This window comes from Coregonus lavaretus (assembly GCF_964263955.1).
Source record: "Coregonus lavaretus genome assembly, chromosome: 6".
In the NCBI taxonomy this organism is placed as follows: Eukaryota; Metazoa; Chordata; class Actinopteri; order Salmoniformes; family Salmonidae; genus Coregonus; species Coregonus lavaretus.
The window spans coordinates 45,907,268-45,921,909 of record NC_139993.1 but is presented as its reverse complement, the minus strand read 5'-3'; the positions used below and the strand labels follow the sequence as shown (position 1 = coordinate 45,921,909).

General features: G+C 43.1%; 1 protein-coding gene across 1 annotated transcript; it reads right to left on the bottom strand.

Annotated features, from left to right (window-relative positions):
- Positions 1–2,582: 2,582 nt before the first annotated feature.
- Positions 2,583–14,007, bottom strand: LOC311130614 (protein sel-1 homolog 3). The gene is made up of 24 exons (XM_084163399.1): positions 13,759–14,007; positions 12,490–13,060; positions 12,143–12,269; positions 11,386–11,507; positions 11,043–11,158; positions 10,019–10,083; positions 9,693–9,816; positions 9,403–9,535; positions 9,099–9,239; positions 8,743–8,963; positions 8,455–8,634; positions 8,243–8,365; positions 7,965–8,105; positions 7,793–7,855; positions 7,518–7,694; positions 7,306–7,433; positions 6,760–6,843; positions 6,490–6,571; positions 6,215–6,290; positions 5,913–6,016; positions 5,621–5,742; positions 5,396–5,510; positions 4,917–4,980; positions 2,583–4,387 (listed from the first exon to the last, which is right to left on the bottom strand). Exons 1-24 carry the CDS (start codon positions 13,822–13,824, stop codon positions 4,086–4,088), a joined length of 3,447 nt encoding a protein of 1,148 aa, XP_084019525.1. The 5' UTR covers positions 13,825–14,007; the 3' UTR covers positions 2,583–4,085.
- Between the last annotated feature and the right edge of the window lie 635 nt (positions 14,008–14,642).

Below are 14,642 nucleotides of genomic sequence, written 5' to 3'. Positions count from 1 at the left end.
TGGAGTACATCCGGGCAGCGAGGAGGCTGAATCCTCGCCAGGCCAGGTGGGCCCTATTCTTCACCCGGTTTGATTTCAATCTATCATACATCCCAGGTACGAAGAACGTGAAGGCAGACGCACTGTCCCGGCTGTATGACACAGAGGAGAGGCCCAGCGACAACACCCCCATACTGCCGGCCTCCTGCATTGTGGCGCCGGTAGTATGGGCGATGGACGCAGCTATAGAGCAGGCATTACGCACGGATCCCTCTCCACCCCAGTGTCCAGATGGGCTACAGTACGTGCCTGCTCTTGTCCGTGATCGTCTGATCTACTGGGCACACACGTCACCCTCTTCTGGTCACCCAGGTGTCGGCCGTACAGTGCGCTGCCTGACCGGAAAATACTGGTGGCCTACCTTGGCTAAGGACGTGAGGGTGTATGTCTCCTCCTGCTCAGTGTGCGCCCAGAGTAAGGCACCTTGTAACTTACCAGCTGGTAAGTTACAACCTTTACCAGTTCCACAACGACCATGGTCTCACCTAAGTGTTGATTATCTTCCCCTCTCCCAAGGTAACACCACCATCCTGGTCGTTGTGGATCGCTTTTCTAAAGCCTGCCGCCTCCTTCCTCTGCCCGGTCTCCCCACAGCTCTGCAAACTGCGGAGGCCCTGTTTACACACATCTTCCGGCACTACGGGGTACCAGAGAATATAGTCTGACCAAGGTCCCCAGTTCACGTCCAAGGTCTGGAAGGTGTTCATGGAATGTCTGGGGGTCTCGGTCAGCCTGACCTCTAGTTTCCACCCCGAGAGTAATGGGGAGGTGGAACAGGTAAATCAGGACGTGGGTAGGTTCCTGCGGTCCTACTGCCAGGACCTGCCGGGGGAGTGGTCTTTGTTCTTGCTATGGGCAGAATATGCCCAGAACTCTCTCCGCCACTCCTCCACTAACCTAACGCCTTTCCAGTGTGTTGTAGGTTAACAACCGGTTCTGGCAGCGTGGCACCAGAGCCAGACCGAGGCTCCTGCGGTGGATGACTGGTTCACCTCCAATGCACCGTGCATCGTCAGAAGGCCAACGCTGACCGCCACCGCAGTGAGGCCCCCGTCTTCTGCCCCTCCGCCTGCCCTGCCGGAAGCTGAGCCCACGGTTTGTGGGGCCATTCAAAGTCCTGAGGAGAGTCAACGAGGTCACTTATAGGTTATTACTTCTTCCTGATTACCGTATTAACCCCTCGTTTCATGTGTCTCTCCTCAGGCCGGTGGTAGCTGGTCCGCTCCAGGAGTCTGAGCTCCTCTGGACATCGAGGTGGCCCCGGCGTACTCTGTCTGTTCCATCCTGGATTCGAGGCGTCGGGTGGGGGGCCTTCAGTACCTCGTGGAGTGGGAAGGTTACGGTCTGGAGGTACGGTGCTGGGTCCCGGTGAGGGATATCCTCGATCTCTCCATGTTACAGGATTTCCACCGTCGCCATCCGGCTCGCCCTGCTCCGCGTCCTCCTGGCCGTCCCTGAAGCCGGGGTCGGCGCGCTGCTGGAGCCACGCGTCAAGTGGGGGGTACTGTCACGACTTCCGCCGAGGCTGCCTCCCCTCCTTGTTAGGGCAGGTTTCGGCGTTCAGCGTCACCGGCTTCCTAGCTACTGCCGATCCATTTATCATCACTCCATTCGTCTTGTCTTCAATCACACACACCTGGTCCTTATTCCCGCATTAGTCATTGTATAAGTGTTCCCTATGCTTCCTTGCCTGTGTGGGTGATTGTTTATTGTGGAGGTTGGTGAAGCTCGGTGGAGCTCGTGTATTTTGTATCGACGGGAGTATTTCCCGTGTGCCTTGTATTTTCCAGTGCGCCTGTTTTGTGCCCTGGAGTGTGTTTGACGCATTTCTGTGTAAACCTGTATTTTGCGGATTAAAGCCTGTTATTCTGTGATTTACCCTCCTGTGCCTGACTCCTTCAACACCACTTCATCACAGCTAATGGGTACAGTAGACTGGTTACCTTGGGTGAGCTGTGCTCCAATGCTGTAGCGGGTTTTTGGGAGGTTGTATCAGTATGTACTACTGATAGTAGTAAGTGAAATGTATCAGATGTGCCTTTGGACAGTACTCATCGTGGCAGAACTTTGCCCTGATCAGGCGTGAAGGCCAACATCCTCTGGACCATTGAGACCTACAGGTACACTGTACGGACGCTGTATCACCTCCTACCACCCAAATGCCTGTCCTGCCCTATAGTTCACCTGGGAGACCACCCCTGCTTATGGTGCTCAAGCCAAGGTGCACTTCATGAGTAGAACTCTGAATATGGTGATAGCACTTTATAGTTAACTAGTGTCTAAATCAATTGGCACAAATGGCAGCAGATCAGAAAACCAAATACAAGGTTATCATTGCTATGATTTCTCAAATATTGATTAACACATTACCAATTCAATCTATAATTTCAGACTGAGTAGTGTTATAGTATTGAAAGAAAATATGCAGGTAGGGAAAGTTCTGGCTTAGACCACGCATCAACTCAATCTCTGTATGTCCTGGATATTGACAAAGTCTAAAAGTTTCCATGAACAAAAGAGAACCATAAATAATTACAATGGTTACCTGTGGGAATCATATCTATTATATGAGTTTGACCAAACAGAATATTATTACAAAGCATAACGTGATAGCAGTTAAACTGTCACATTTATTACATTTTGTCACAGTGTTTGTTGGCAATTAATCTTGTTCATCTGTGTTTGTTGTTGCCAAGATTCAAGGTAATATCAATCGTCATGTAATGATTAAATAATGAACTGCATATTAAAGAGAGAAAGAGAAAGAGAGAGCCCTCCAACAGTTGCAGTTTATGCTGTAAATAACAGCTGATCAAGCAAATACTAGAAAGGATTCTGCTGTTTAGCTCATAGAAGTTCCCCAACCTATTATGAAATACATAACACAGATCCATAGTACCAGTTCTACCATCCCCATAATACGAAGTTCTTATCTGAAGTACTGTATCAACATGATGATGGGGCTTAGTGTGTTTCACAGAATACAATCATATCTCACTCACTGACCCACATACGGAGAACTGACAGTTAATTACATGAAAAATCTGACTTAAACCCTGGCCATGGGTCTAGGAATGCTGCACACACTCATACTCTTGCAGACCCACCATATTTACTCTGGGTAACCCATCATAGTTATGTATGATTCATAACCCTTACTAATAAATCAAGCAGAATCTGGACAGCTGCACAGACAAAAACTGTAATAAGTTAACCAGCAGAAGCCAGTCCATCTGATCGGCCTTGGACTAACCTAACGTAGCGGACGTAAACAGACAAGACGTTTAGGAGCCCCACGTGCTGTTGTTCCCTGTCCAGTGCCATGCTGCTAGAGACACTTATCATCAGAAAGTCACTGATAGGACCAGGAAAACGCTGGCTTTAATAGCTGATGTATTAGTATTAGAACAGAGCTCTCACTCTCTGACCAACCCACTAAGGCTTTCACTTCTGGTCCTGAGGTTGTATCCACCAAGCCAATTGATTAACTATTGATTACAGCATTTGCACTGATATAAGAGCTCTACTGAATTGTTGCAGAACGGAACATTCAAACCAATAAAATTAATAAAAATTATCTTAACATCATAATTGCTTTTCAAGCATATTTTTTTTAACACAAGTGTAGCACATTTCTCTGAGATAACCTAAGCTCCAATTCCCTGTCTAGAAATACTCCACAGAGCATAACAAATCTGACAACATTCAAGCCAGTTGGAAACATTTGAATGCAAGGCATTTTCAAGGTATGCCAATAGCATATGCCCATAGCATACAGGTTGTTTGCATGTGAGTTGGAGGTATGCAACCATAGTTTCAACTACCACACTAAACTTGCAAATTATTACTTTTTTATCATGCTAACAATACGGGCTTCCGGTTGGGCCCCTTCATCAAGAGTATTTTTTAGATTTTTCACAATAAGTACTCCAGCAATTTCTGTCAACTGCGCTTTTTGTCAATCATTCTATCAGATTGACAATGAGGGTGGTATATGAAATCATTTATACTCATTCCTATGCAAATAAAAATCTTTAAAACAACTATCAGAGCAGATGATTGAGGATCAATGTGCAGAGGACACAGAGACACACCCCAGACACAGTAACAGCCAGGTCAGCTATACGCTGCACTCTCTGTCCATCCCTCAGTAGAATGGACCATAGACCCTGGGCCATTCTAACAGTTCTGGACATTCTGTCTTCTCTCATGATGGGGTCATTCTGATCCTGCTGTCCATTCCCATTGACTTCTGCTTGATTGACAGGGGATGTCCCTGTCCTGTCTTCTACTGCACGGTCAGTGGTATGCCTACGTTGTCTAGGTGGGATGTCCACTTCGAGACACTCTGGGGACAAAGAAACCGTTTACCAGTCAAGCATTGATGTAATAAATCACAAGAGTTTGGTATGAAAAAACAATGGGTCGGTTTTACAATTTAACATAGGCTTTCTATATGTACAATGAAGGGGACAAAAATAAATATGAAACATGCAGAAGGGCACAGCATTCCAGTGGTGGCTGGTGTCGCTTTAAATCGGAGGACGTGCTCATTGTAATGGCTGGAATGGAATAAATGGGACAGTATCAAACACATGGTTTCCAAGTTTTTGATACCATTCCATTGATTCCATTCCAGACATTATTATGAGCTGTCCTCCCTTCACCAGCCTCCTCTGATGTATTTAACATTAGGCTGTAGCTGTAACACAACTAGTCTGTGACAGATATCCAACTGAGGCAACAGTACGTGGTCATAAGATATGGAGATGTGATCATGACAGGTGGACATTCAGACTATTCACTATTACATTGATACAATTATTAAGTAAATGTAACAGTATTTTAGCAGGGAGGTATTCAGAAAACTGACTTACCCAGAGCACTTTGGATTAGCACAGTAATCAGAGCAATGATGAGAGTAACAACAGATGTATAAACCTGGAAGACAGGATTTACAGGATCACATTTTCAGTTCCATTAGACAACTTTGAAATTGTCTTGCATTTTATTTTGTTAAAAACCATGAGCTATCCCACTGGGCAAAAACAGGTTTAATGTTGAATCAACGTGGAAAACTGATTGGATTTGCAAAAAGTAATCAATGCATTTCGTGTTTTTTTCACCCAAATCTTTACCTAAATCCAATGACATGGTGACATTTGTTGATGATTTCACATTGAATTTAAAGTTAGTTGACAACTCAAAACTATACGTTGAACTGACGTCTGTGCTCAGTGGGATGTGACTGATAAAGACATTGTCATATTGGTCTGACTAGTCATGGTCAGATCACATGATGAGCAGGGGAAACCCCCTGATCCTTGTCATACTTATCATAAAGATAATGGCCTACCAGTGACAGCTGTATGGGGTCTTCAGTAACTTTTCTCCAGGCTTTTCCAATGTGGACTCTGAGTAGAGCTAAAGTACATGGTGTCAGATCCTCATCTTCATCCAACTCTACACATCTATGGGGGAAGAACAGAACAAAACAGAAACAAAGCATTGGCATGCACAGTCTATTATTAATTAGTCTTGATGAGTCTTATATGATGCTGCTAAGCAGAAGGGGAAGTACCTTTGTAAGAGTCTCTCCACCACAATGTCCAGCCCATCATGAACTGATATGTTTAATCTGTCTCTGATGATCAATGGGACATCATGTCCCTCTTCTGCCAAAACTACCAACTTATATATTCCCTGATGGTTCATAAGGAAAAAATAATTATAAGAACAGTAATCAAAAACATGCAAACTGACATGTATGAATGTATTATAATTCTGATTCCGGTTACTTTGACAGAAGGCTTAAGGATTCTGGAGGCTTTATTGTAGCATGTAAATGACAGTGATAATAAATGGTAAGACACCTGAGAACTGCCTGCCAGGGCTGCTCTGCTGTACAGTGATATAGCCTGATCAACAGCTCCTTCCCTGCTGCTTGAGTAGTAGTAGTCTCCCATCTTCACCAAACCTGGAAACAGAGCGATAGCCTGAGTGACAGTCTGTGCAATCATGCCAACTCATTGTCACTCTTTGTCATGCCAAATGTTTGGCTTGACAATGAAAGCAATGGAGTTGGGACCAGGCTAACAGAGACAGGTGCTTTTTGTAAACTAGCTTTTCCACTACTGACTAGAGGCTGTGATGACACTGTAGGACAGGAACTCACCAGAGTCATGTGGAGCAAAGTTCATTGTGGAATGGTTGTAATACCTCCATTGACAATCATAGCTCTGCTTCAACTCCTGCAATTAAAAACGAGTGGTAACTCAGGTGTATCATATGGCTTATGGTAATGAATGTCTCTCTGTCAAGGCTCTGGGTGTCCTTGTGTGTCTCTCAAATGAATCCGTCACTAAACCCGAACTAATTGATTTCAGAATAATATGAGAGATGCAGTATCTTTCCATGAGAAAATAAGAATTCAAATGCCAGACTCCTTACCTCACATAGGTAGGCAACATTATTCTGGGCCACTCCCAAACCTGTTTCAGCAGCCAGGGCATACCTCACCAGAGCCTCGCCCCTTTAGGAACAATACAGAATAAATGCAACAACAATACAACAAGCTAATCCCCATGCACGCGCGCACACACACACACACACACACACACACACACACACACACACACAAACATCAGTAACTATATTTGACTAATCAAATGAATGTGAGGGAAATTGGACTGATGAACTAGTCTATTTTGCTTCTCTCACCAGGAGCCCTGGAGGTAGGCTTGGAGAGCCTCTCTTACGATGTATCCCAGGTAACCATTCTGCTCACAGATCTGTTTCAGCATGCTGGAGGGCAGGACAACAAATACATAAAACATAAAACAAGTACTGAATCAGAGGAGGTTCATCACATAATGAAATCAGCAAAATATTATTACTATCATGACATCATTATTACCGTAAAACAACATAAAGTACACATTTGGCACAGAACACCAAGGACTGCAATAAGCTCAGTGACTAAAGGTTTACTCTTACTCATCAGCCCAGATCTAAGATATTTTTGTGGCACTAACCGTTTCTTCTGGGGATTCATAAGACATGAGTACCTCAGCACTACGCAGGGTCTCTCGCTCTATGCCATGCTGTGACAGTGGTACTTATTTTTAGACATGCAAATAACCATGTCCTGTCCTTGAATTAGTCCATCATTGAGTCAGATTACACTTTTCTGCAGGCTACCCTCCGGTGCAGTGGACCATACAGGAACTTTCTTCACTCCCTGAGCTGAGCGGATAACAGACTTACATCACAGCCCTCTCTGTGTCCCGGGAGACCCCCTCCAGGTTTCCTATGGACAGGTACCAGGCCGCCTCCACCGCCCCGTCCACGTGACCATAGAGGGAGGAGTTTAGGAAGAGATGGAACGCAGCAGTCTGGGAGTACAGGAAACACAATGAGTATTAGACCCTTCATAAACTCAAGTTGATTTTAAAAAGGATGGGTGGGGTTGATCCTACCTCATTCTTTTCTGGGTTGTGTGGGTTCTTCCCATTTAAGTGATACACTCCCAGGTTAAACATGCCATCATGACTGCCGTTGTGGGCAGCCTGTTCAAAGTACTTGAAGGCAGTCTTGTAGTCTTTCAGTATGGTGCTGTAATACCATCCCAGCCCATTCAAGGCTTGGACTGAACCCTGGGGGTCAGAGATGCACACAAGACACATTAAAGGCAAGCACATGTAAAGGCACACATAAACACACACCACAAGGTAGAGTATTACAGCACACATACCTTGGCTGCAGCTTTCTCCATTATCTGAAGACCCAGAGTCATGTTCCTCTTCACCCCCTGTCCCTGGAGAGACCATTAGCAGTCCTCTAATCAGTCTACACACACACACACAACACATATCTGGCAATATTTAAGTATTTTATCCCCTACTTACACAAGACATCATGCTTACCTTAAATAATAAAATAGAGTACTCATACATAGCTGCAGGATCCTCCAGCTCCATGGCACTCTTAGCGTACCACTTAACTGCACTCCCAACGTTCTTAGAGACACCATTTTGACCCCAGAATAGAAGCTTTGCTAGAAGTTTCTGCATAAATGAAGAGTTGTGTCATTTTCAGATTCATTCCCTTGGATCATTCCTAACTTGACATAGAAGACACTTCTAAGTACTTTAGTCTAGACTAAAAGCTCAATGATTTCTAAGTATTTTGATATATACTGTACCTGTGATTCAACGTCTCCTCTGTCAGCTTTAAGTTTGATAAACTGAAAGGCGTCACCTGTCTCATGAGTTAGGCTGTTCAGGTGGTCCTCGTTGCTTATAAGAATGTGCTCAGTTATAGATTGCTTGGGGTGAGAGGAAATGTATGGTTAACAGTTATACTAATGTAACAGTACAACTAAAGTCCCTCAAGTAGTTTTTTTTATAAATTCACCTGATTCTCCAGTACCCTCCCTTGGTCAATACTGGTCTGTGCCCCAACATTGGAGTAGTAACTGTACGCCATGTCAAAGTCTTTGGGGAACCCGTCAATTCCTTGTGTGTGTTTGTAGCCCAAATGCATGAGGGCTAAACGGTTGTCTCCCAGTGCACCAATCAGACTGTAGATATGACCCTGGAATACACAGAGGTCATAACAAGGTCACTCATCATGGGTCCGATCACATACAGCTCATGACAGACGTGGCATTACCAGCGATGAGGTCAGGTGACTGGTCGCTACCTGCTGTTGGTCCACAGGGCCACCCAGGCCAGCCAGGTGGATGGTGGAGAGCAACAGGGAGGCGTGGTGGTAGCCATAGCAGGAGGACGTCTGCAGCAGGGCTATCAGGGAGAAGGTGGTGGTGGGGTCCATCTGGGTGCTCCCTCTATTGGACAGTCTATTCACTACATGCTCAAACAATCTGCTTCCAAGGTGAAGGGGTGTTCTCCTGTTCTTAGTTCCTACATGTATCAATGGAGTAGATACTGTAAATGTAACCAAGAATATGTGAGGTGCAGTCAAACACTACCTGCAGGTGATGTAGGTTTGAGTACATAAGGCACCTGTATGAGATGCGTAGCCTATAGATAATATACCTGTGGTGAAGTCCTCTTGCTGGGTCTCTAAGAAGGTGAAAAGTGCACGATGCTTCTTCTGTGCTTCCCAGGTCCATGTCTGTCTACATGTATTCTGTCCAAACCTTCTCCATAAACTGATGTAGTGAGAGTGACACAAACCTGAAAAATCTAACTCAGTCAGATCTGGTTTCCCCATAATAATGTGACATAAAACTCCCCCAGTCTCCATATTCACAGTGCAAGGGTTTGCCTTCAAGACACAGATCCATTTGGAAGTGTTGGCACACCACTCACACAGATGACTGAACAGAATAGAGCTCACCTGTCATAAAGACTTCCTGGTTGTGTGTCACAGCCTGAAGAAAGGCTGCAGTGACTTCTCTGATCTCATCACACTCTCTGTGTGTCTTATCCAGGCCCTCTAATGTCTTGGCAGGGGAAAGGGAGTTGATCACCTGTAATATATTTACCTGTCAAAATACTGTAACAACATGAACATATACCTCTTAATACAGTAGTACAGAAAGGCCTATATAGTACATTTCTGTACATTTTTGTTTCTCATATTGAACAATTGTTTTTAAAAAAGTTTAAAGGCATCTGGACACATACCTTTTCTGTGCCCAAACGATAGTATTTGATTGGTCCAAAATAGCCATGGAAACCTGGCATGAACCTGCCCCCTCCAATCACAAAGTATCCACCAGTGTCATTGTAATGGATGTCACTCTGAAAGCTGCAAAATATTCAACACTCAACATTCAAAATAAATATTGACAGCAAATTATGCAAAGCCCTCATCAAGGCTTTTGGTGCAGTTTGAAGTGTGCTAGTCTTAAAAACACCAAAGTTCACTCCAATCCCTTTTCTGTGTTCCCATATCAACATATTTATGGCTAACAAAAGTTAGTATTATCCAAAAAGCTTTGCTGGCTTACTCAAATGTGTGTGTGTGCTCCACCATTCCTCCCGATGTCACTTCAGGTTTAACTTGCAGTGTCACCTGAAAGACACACAAGACATAAATTCATAATCATAGCCCCAAAACTCCGAACTCCAATATATAAAGTATGTAAAAAAATATCATGATGTGAAAAGATGGTATTCCTAACTGTAGCTCCCTAAGCTACCAATTGTGTCTCTAATGTACTGTATGCATATGTTGTTGTTGTATGTACACTGAACAAAAATATAAATGCAACATGTAAAGTGTTGGTCCCATGTTTCATGAGCTGAAATAAAAAATCCCAGACATTTTCTATACACATAAAATGCTTATTTCTCTCAAATGTTGTGCACAAATTTGTTTACATCCCTGTTAGTAAGAATTTATCCTTTGCCAAGATTATCCATCCACCTGACAAGTGTGGCATATCAAGAAGCTGATTAAACAGCATGATCATTACACAGTTGCACCTTGTACTGGGGACAATAAAAGGCCACTTATGTCACAAGTTTTGAGGGAGCGTGCAATTGGCATGCTGACTGCAGGAATGTCCACCAGAGCTGTTGCCAGATAATTTAATGTTAATTTCTCTACTATAAGCTGCCTCCAATGTTGTTTTAGAGAATTTGACAGTACATCCAACCGCCCGCAAACCACGTGTAACCACGCCAGCCCAGGACATCCACATCCGGCTTCTTCACCTGTGGGATCGTCTGAGGGGGGGTGGGTGCTGAGGAGTATTTCGGTCTGTAATAAAGGACGTTTGTGGGGAAAAACTAATTCTGATTGGCTGGGCCTGGCTCCCTAGCGCCAATGCCCAGTCATGTGAAATCCATAGATTAAGGCCTAATGAATTTATTTCAATTGACTGATTTCTTTATATGAAATGTAAACTTAGTAAACTCTTTGAAATTGATGCAAGTTACGTTTATATTTTTGTTCAGTATATCTTGCTGGTGACAAATCCAATTTCCCATCATTGGAATAATAGTTTATTCAATTCAATTGTATGGTACCTTAGAGCCTTGTATGAAGCAGTCTAGTCTGATCCAGGTCCAGAGAGGCAGAGCTGTGTGGGCTCTGAACGCCTGATCTCCCCCAGACACCACACGAACCTGAATGATGATATCTCCTAAACAGTAGACAGTACTTTATTAAATCATAAGACAGACATCTACCATAATGCATGCTGATATCCAATCATAACACTACCTACCGCTCAAGGACACAGCAGCTTGATCACATTCACAGCCCAACATTACATCATAAGTATCAAGTGAGACCGAAACAGAACTCTGACAAATACACACTGACATCCTATCAGGTGAATGCACAACAAGCTGCCATGCTATGCCTCACCTGTGTTAGTGAGCTGTATCAGAGGAGTGTCGTATTTGCTGTTCTGATCAACATGATGGATGATTCCACACAGTTTCATGTCACACCACTGCACCAGATAGACCCATATAGACACTGTGATACTGGGGAATGGGAGATTAATGAGATCTTTCACATTCCATTTTCTGTATCACTGTTCCATATCTGCCTCAGGGAGGAGGTTTAATGAATGTGTAGTTGTAATCTGTGATTACATCTTGATTTGATTTTAGATTATGCATCCATCCTTAAGCATCCATAAAGAACACCCACTGGTATCATCTTCTACATAGGTTTTTAACTGATCTTTCAAAGCATTGTTTAAAGCATGTCGACAATAAAGAACTGTAGCATACGGAAATGTATATGCTAAGTGAAGTAAAAATGGAAGTGAAATGAGCTGTCAGCATTGAAAAGACACAGATCTTTCTGTAACTGACCTAAGGGGGTGGGTGCATGGAGTCAGAAACATCAGATGACTGAAACTATCATTTTCAAAATGCTAAATCATGGACCCTTTTAGTTGAACTTTAAATGAACTCACTTTGTAAGAGAGGTCACAATATATTGTATAATAATTTGGCATTATACTGGTTATAACTATTCATGTTTATGTGAGTCATTCCAGGTGACATTGTCAGTGCACTTGCTGAGAGAGGATCAGCTGTCATGATAATGTAGGGAAATTTGTAATGAATGCAAATAAATGTTACTATTTAGAGAGAAGTTACATCCAAACCTGGGCTGCTCCACAGTGAGGACACGAGCTCTCTCAAGATCTCTGTTGATGAAAGGGTGGATCTTGCGGATCACTCCAAAACTCTCTCCAGTGCTAACAATTGGAAATGTCAACATATCCACAGTGTCTACAAATCAATTCAAGAAAATATTAGTATACACTACAACTATAACAAGGACTGAGAATACCTTCTTTAACAAAATAAATAATATGTCAGTGTTTTTCTTTCTATGTCTCAATTCACTGGCACCAAACTGTTTATCATAAAGTCTACGTGACAGCAATGTGAGTCTAATTGTAACACACACCTATTGTACAAAAACATGATTAGTTGATTGAGACCAGACCTGACTCATGTGGGCACTGGCGGATTCTGTCTCTGGTCAGCTGCCACCTAAGATCAGCCATCCAGGAGGGGCACCCAGGGTAAGGTCTAGCTGGACGCTCAGAGGGAAGTACTGCCTGAAGCACTTTGAACGTCCTCACCAGGGACCCATTGTATGTGCTGGTCCTATTCACATGCCCTTTGTCTCCATTGCCTTGCTCAAGGTGGTCCAACCAGGCTCGAACCATCACATTATGGACGTCCAATGTGCGCATCATGAAGAGGTCCTCTCTGTAGGCCATGTCTGGAGGGAACCTGAGCTTCACCGGATGTGTCCTGGGGACATGGAGGCGTCTGTGGTTGGTCCATCTCCTCCTGAAGACCGCCGCTCCTGTCTTGGTCTGTGTGGAGACCACCACCTCCACTCCCACCTCACAGGCCCTGGAGCACTGGTAACTAACTCGGACCACTGAGCCATCCATCACTATGTCTGGGACCAAGTCAAACTGTATAGAATCATCATGCAGCACTGAGCTCTCTCCAGCTGGGGATGAGGAGGTAGGCATGGTTTGGGATGAAGACTCACATAGTGCCTGGTCGAGATGGAGAAAATATAGGTGGAAATTAGCTGGATTCATTAGTAACGTTATGTCCATCGCATAGCGTACTTGCTTGAGGTGTTCAGAAGACCTCTCCTTTAATGGTTTATTATAATAAACTATAATAAATTGGTAATGTCTCTAGTGTATTATCCCTTTATAAAACCAAGAAAACTGAAATAGTGAGTAAAGCCTGGGGGCATTTTCCTCACTCTAACTTGTTTGTAAGATTAATTCTGAGATGCCTCCAGGTAGCACTGGTGACTACCAGTGTGTTATGGCTGGAATATAATCTATTTTGTTGTAATTTAAAACACTGGTCAAATGCATATTCATACAGATTTAAATTGCTGAAAAGTATTTAAAGCATAGTGGGGCTTGTCTGGTATGTACATATTAAACATCATATGTTGAAAACTAAAATTTGAAACGAGGTCAGCTAATGACCAGGCGCTAAATGTGACATTTGTGGATATTAGTTGTGAGAACAATAAAGTGGTGTGTGGTGGTACTCGGAAAGCATAGAGCGCTGATAAGAATAATTGCACTAGCCTATAAACTACACACAAATATTTACACAAGTTTGCAATTTATTCAAATAGACTACTCGGAAATATCGTTTGCATTCTTCATGTTTACATAGCTATACTCATTCTCCTTGTATTAGATATTCAATTATTTATTTTTCTTACCAGCGACAAAACAATTACAACGGTGATAGCATATCCACAAAGGTTAAAACTTTCAAAAACTTTCATTTTCAAGTGTGCATTTCATACAATCCTTGAATTCTGTCTTCCCGAATTTTTTTTAGGACTGAATCGAATGTTATTCAATGTTCAATTCGTGGTTACAATTTAATTAATGTGATAATTTCCATGTTATTAATCCAAATACAGCTTTCTGTTGCGTTGCCTCGTCAATCCTCACTTCCGTGATACAGATGGAGCTATGTGGTAACACCTGTTCTGTAGTAGGTGTAGCCTACTACACCGTGCAAAATTACCCTGAAGATTCACACTAAATCCTTCCGCTACTCTGTCGTTCGCTACAGACTTTATAGTTAACCTGTCTAACACAGCCCCGGACAGAGCCAGTGACCCTGAAGCGAGGTTGTGCAGTGGCAAAAATTATTATTTATTAAACATCTCATAAACATCATCATTGTCATTGGATACATTTCTAGGCAGTATTTCAGCTACACGTTTCTTCTCATTCATTCTAATCTCACAGCACCAATGTTCTATAAACACCAGGAAATTAGTTTATCACACGATAAAGCCAAAGACAGTACAGTATGAAGATAAGCAGAAACTGCTTGTCTTGGCTAGCTAAACTCATGTGCAGAAACACGTCAACTGCGCACGTGCAAGTCTTCAAATCATAGGCACTCCTTCGATATAAAGTTGTTTTCGACGAAAATGAAAACGTGTCAGTTTGTCACTTTCACGATGTTGGAGTAATAATATGTTGAACTATGTAAAACATTGTCTCGAATCTAGGTTGTGCCTTTAGATTATGAGAAAATGTACAACGAAGGAAGAATTGTTCACTTCTCTCATTGACTTCTCAAACC

What these genes read in the sequence shown, in the direction of transcription:
- LOC311130614 (XM_084163399.1), bottom strand. Translation starts at nt 13,824, where the DNA reads ATGAAAGTTTTTGAAAGTTTTAACCTTTGTGGATATGCTATCACCGTT. An exon ending in GCCTACCTCCAGGGCTCCTG is followed by an intron (nt 6,572 to 6,759) that starts GTGAGAGAAGCA and finishes TTGTTCCTAAAG; the next exon opens with GGGCGAGGCTCTGGTGAGGT. An exon ending in ATGTTGCCTACCTATGTGAG is followed by an intron (nt 6,291 to 6,489) that starts GTAAGGAGTCTG and finishes TTTTAATTGCAG; the next exon opens with GAGTTGAAGCAGAGCTATGA.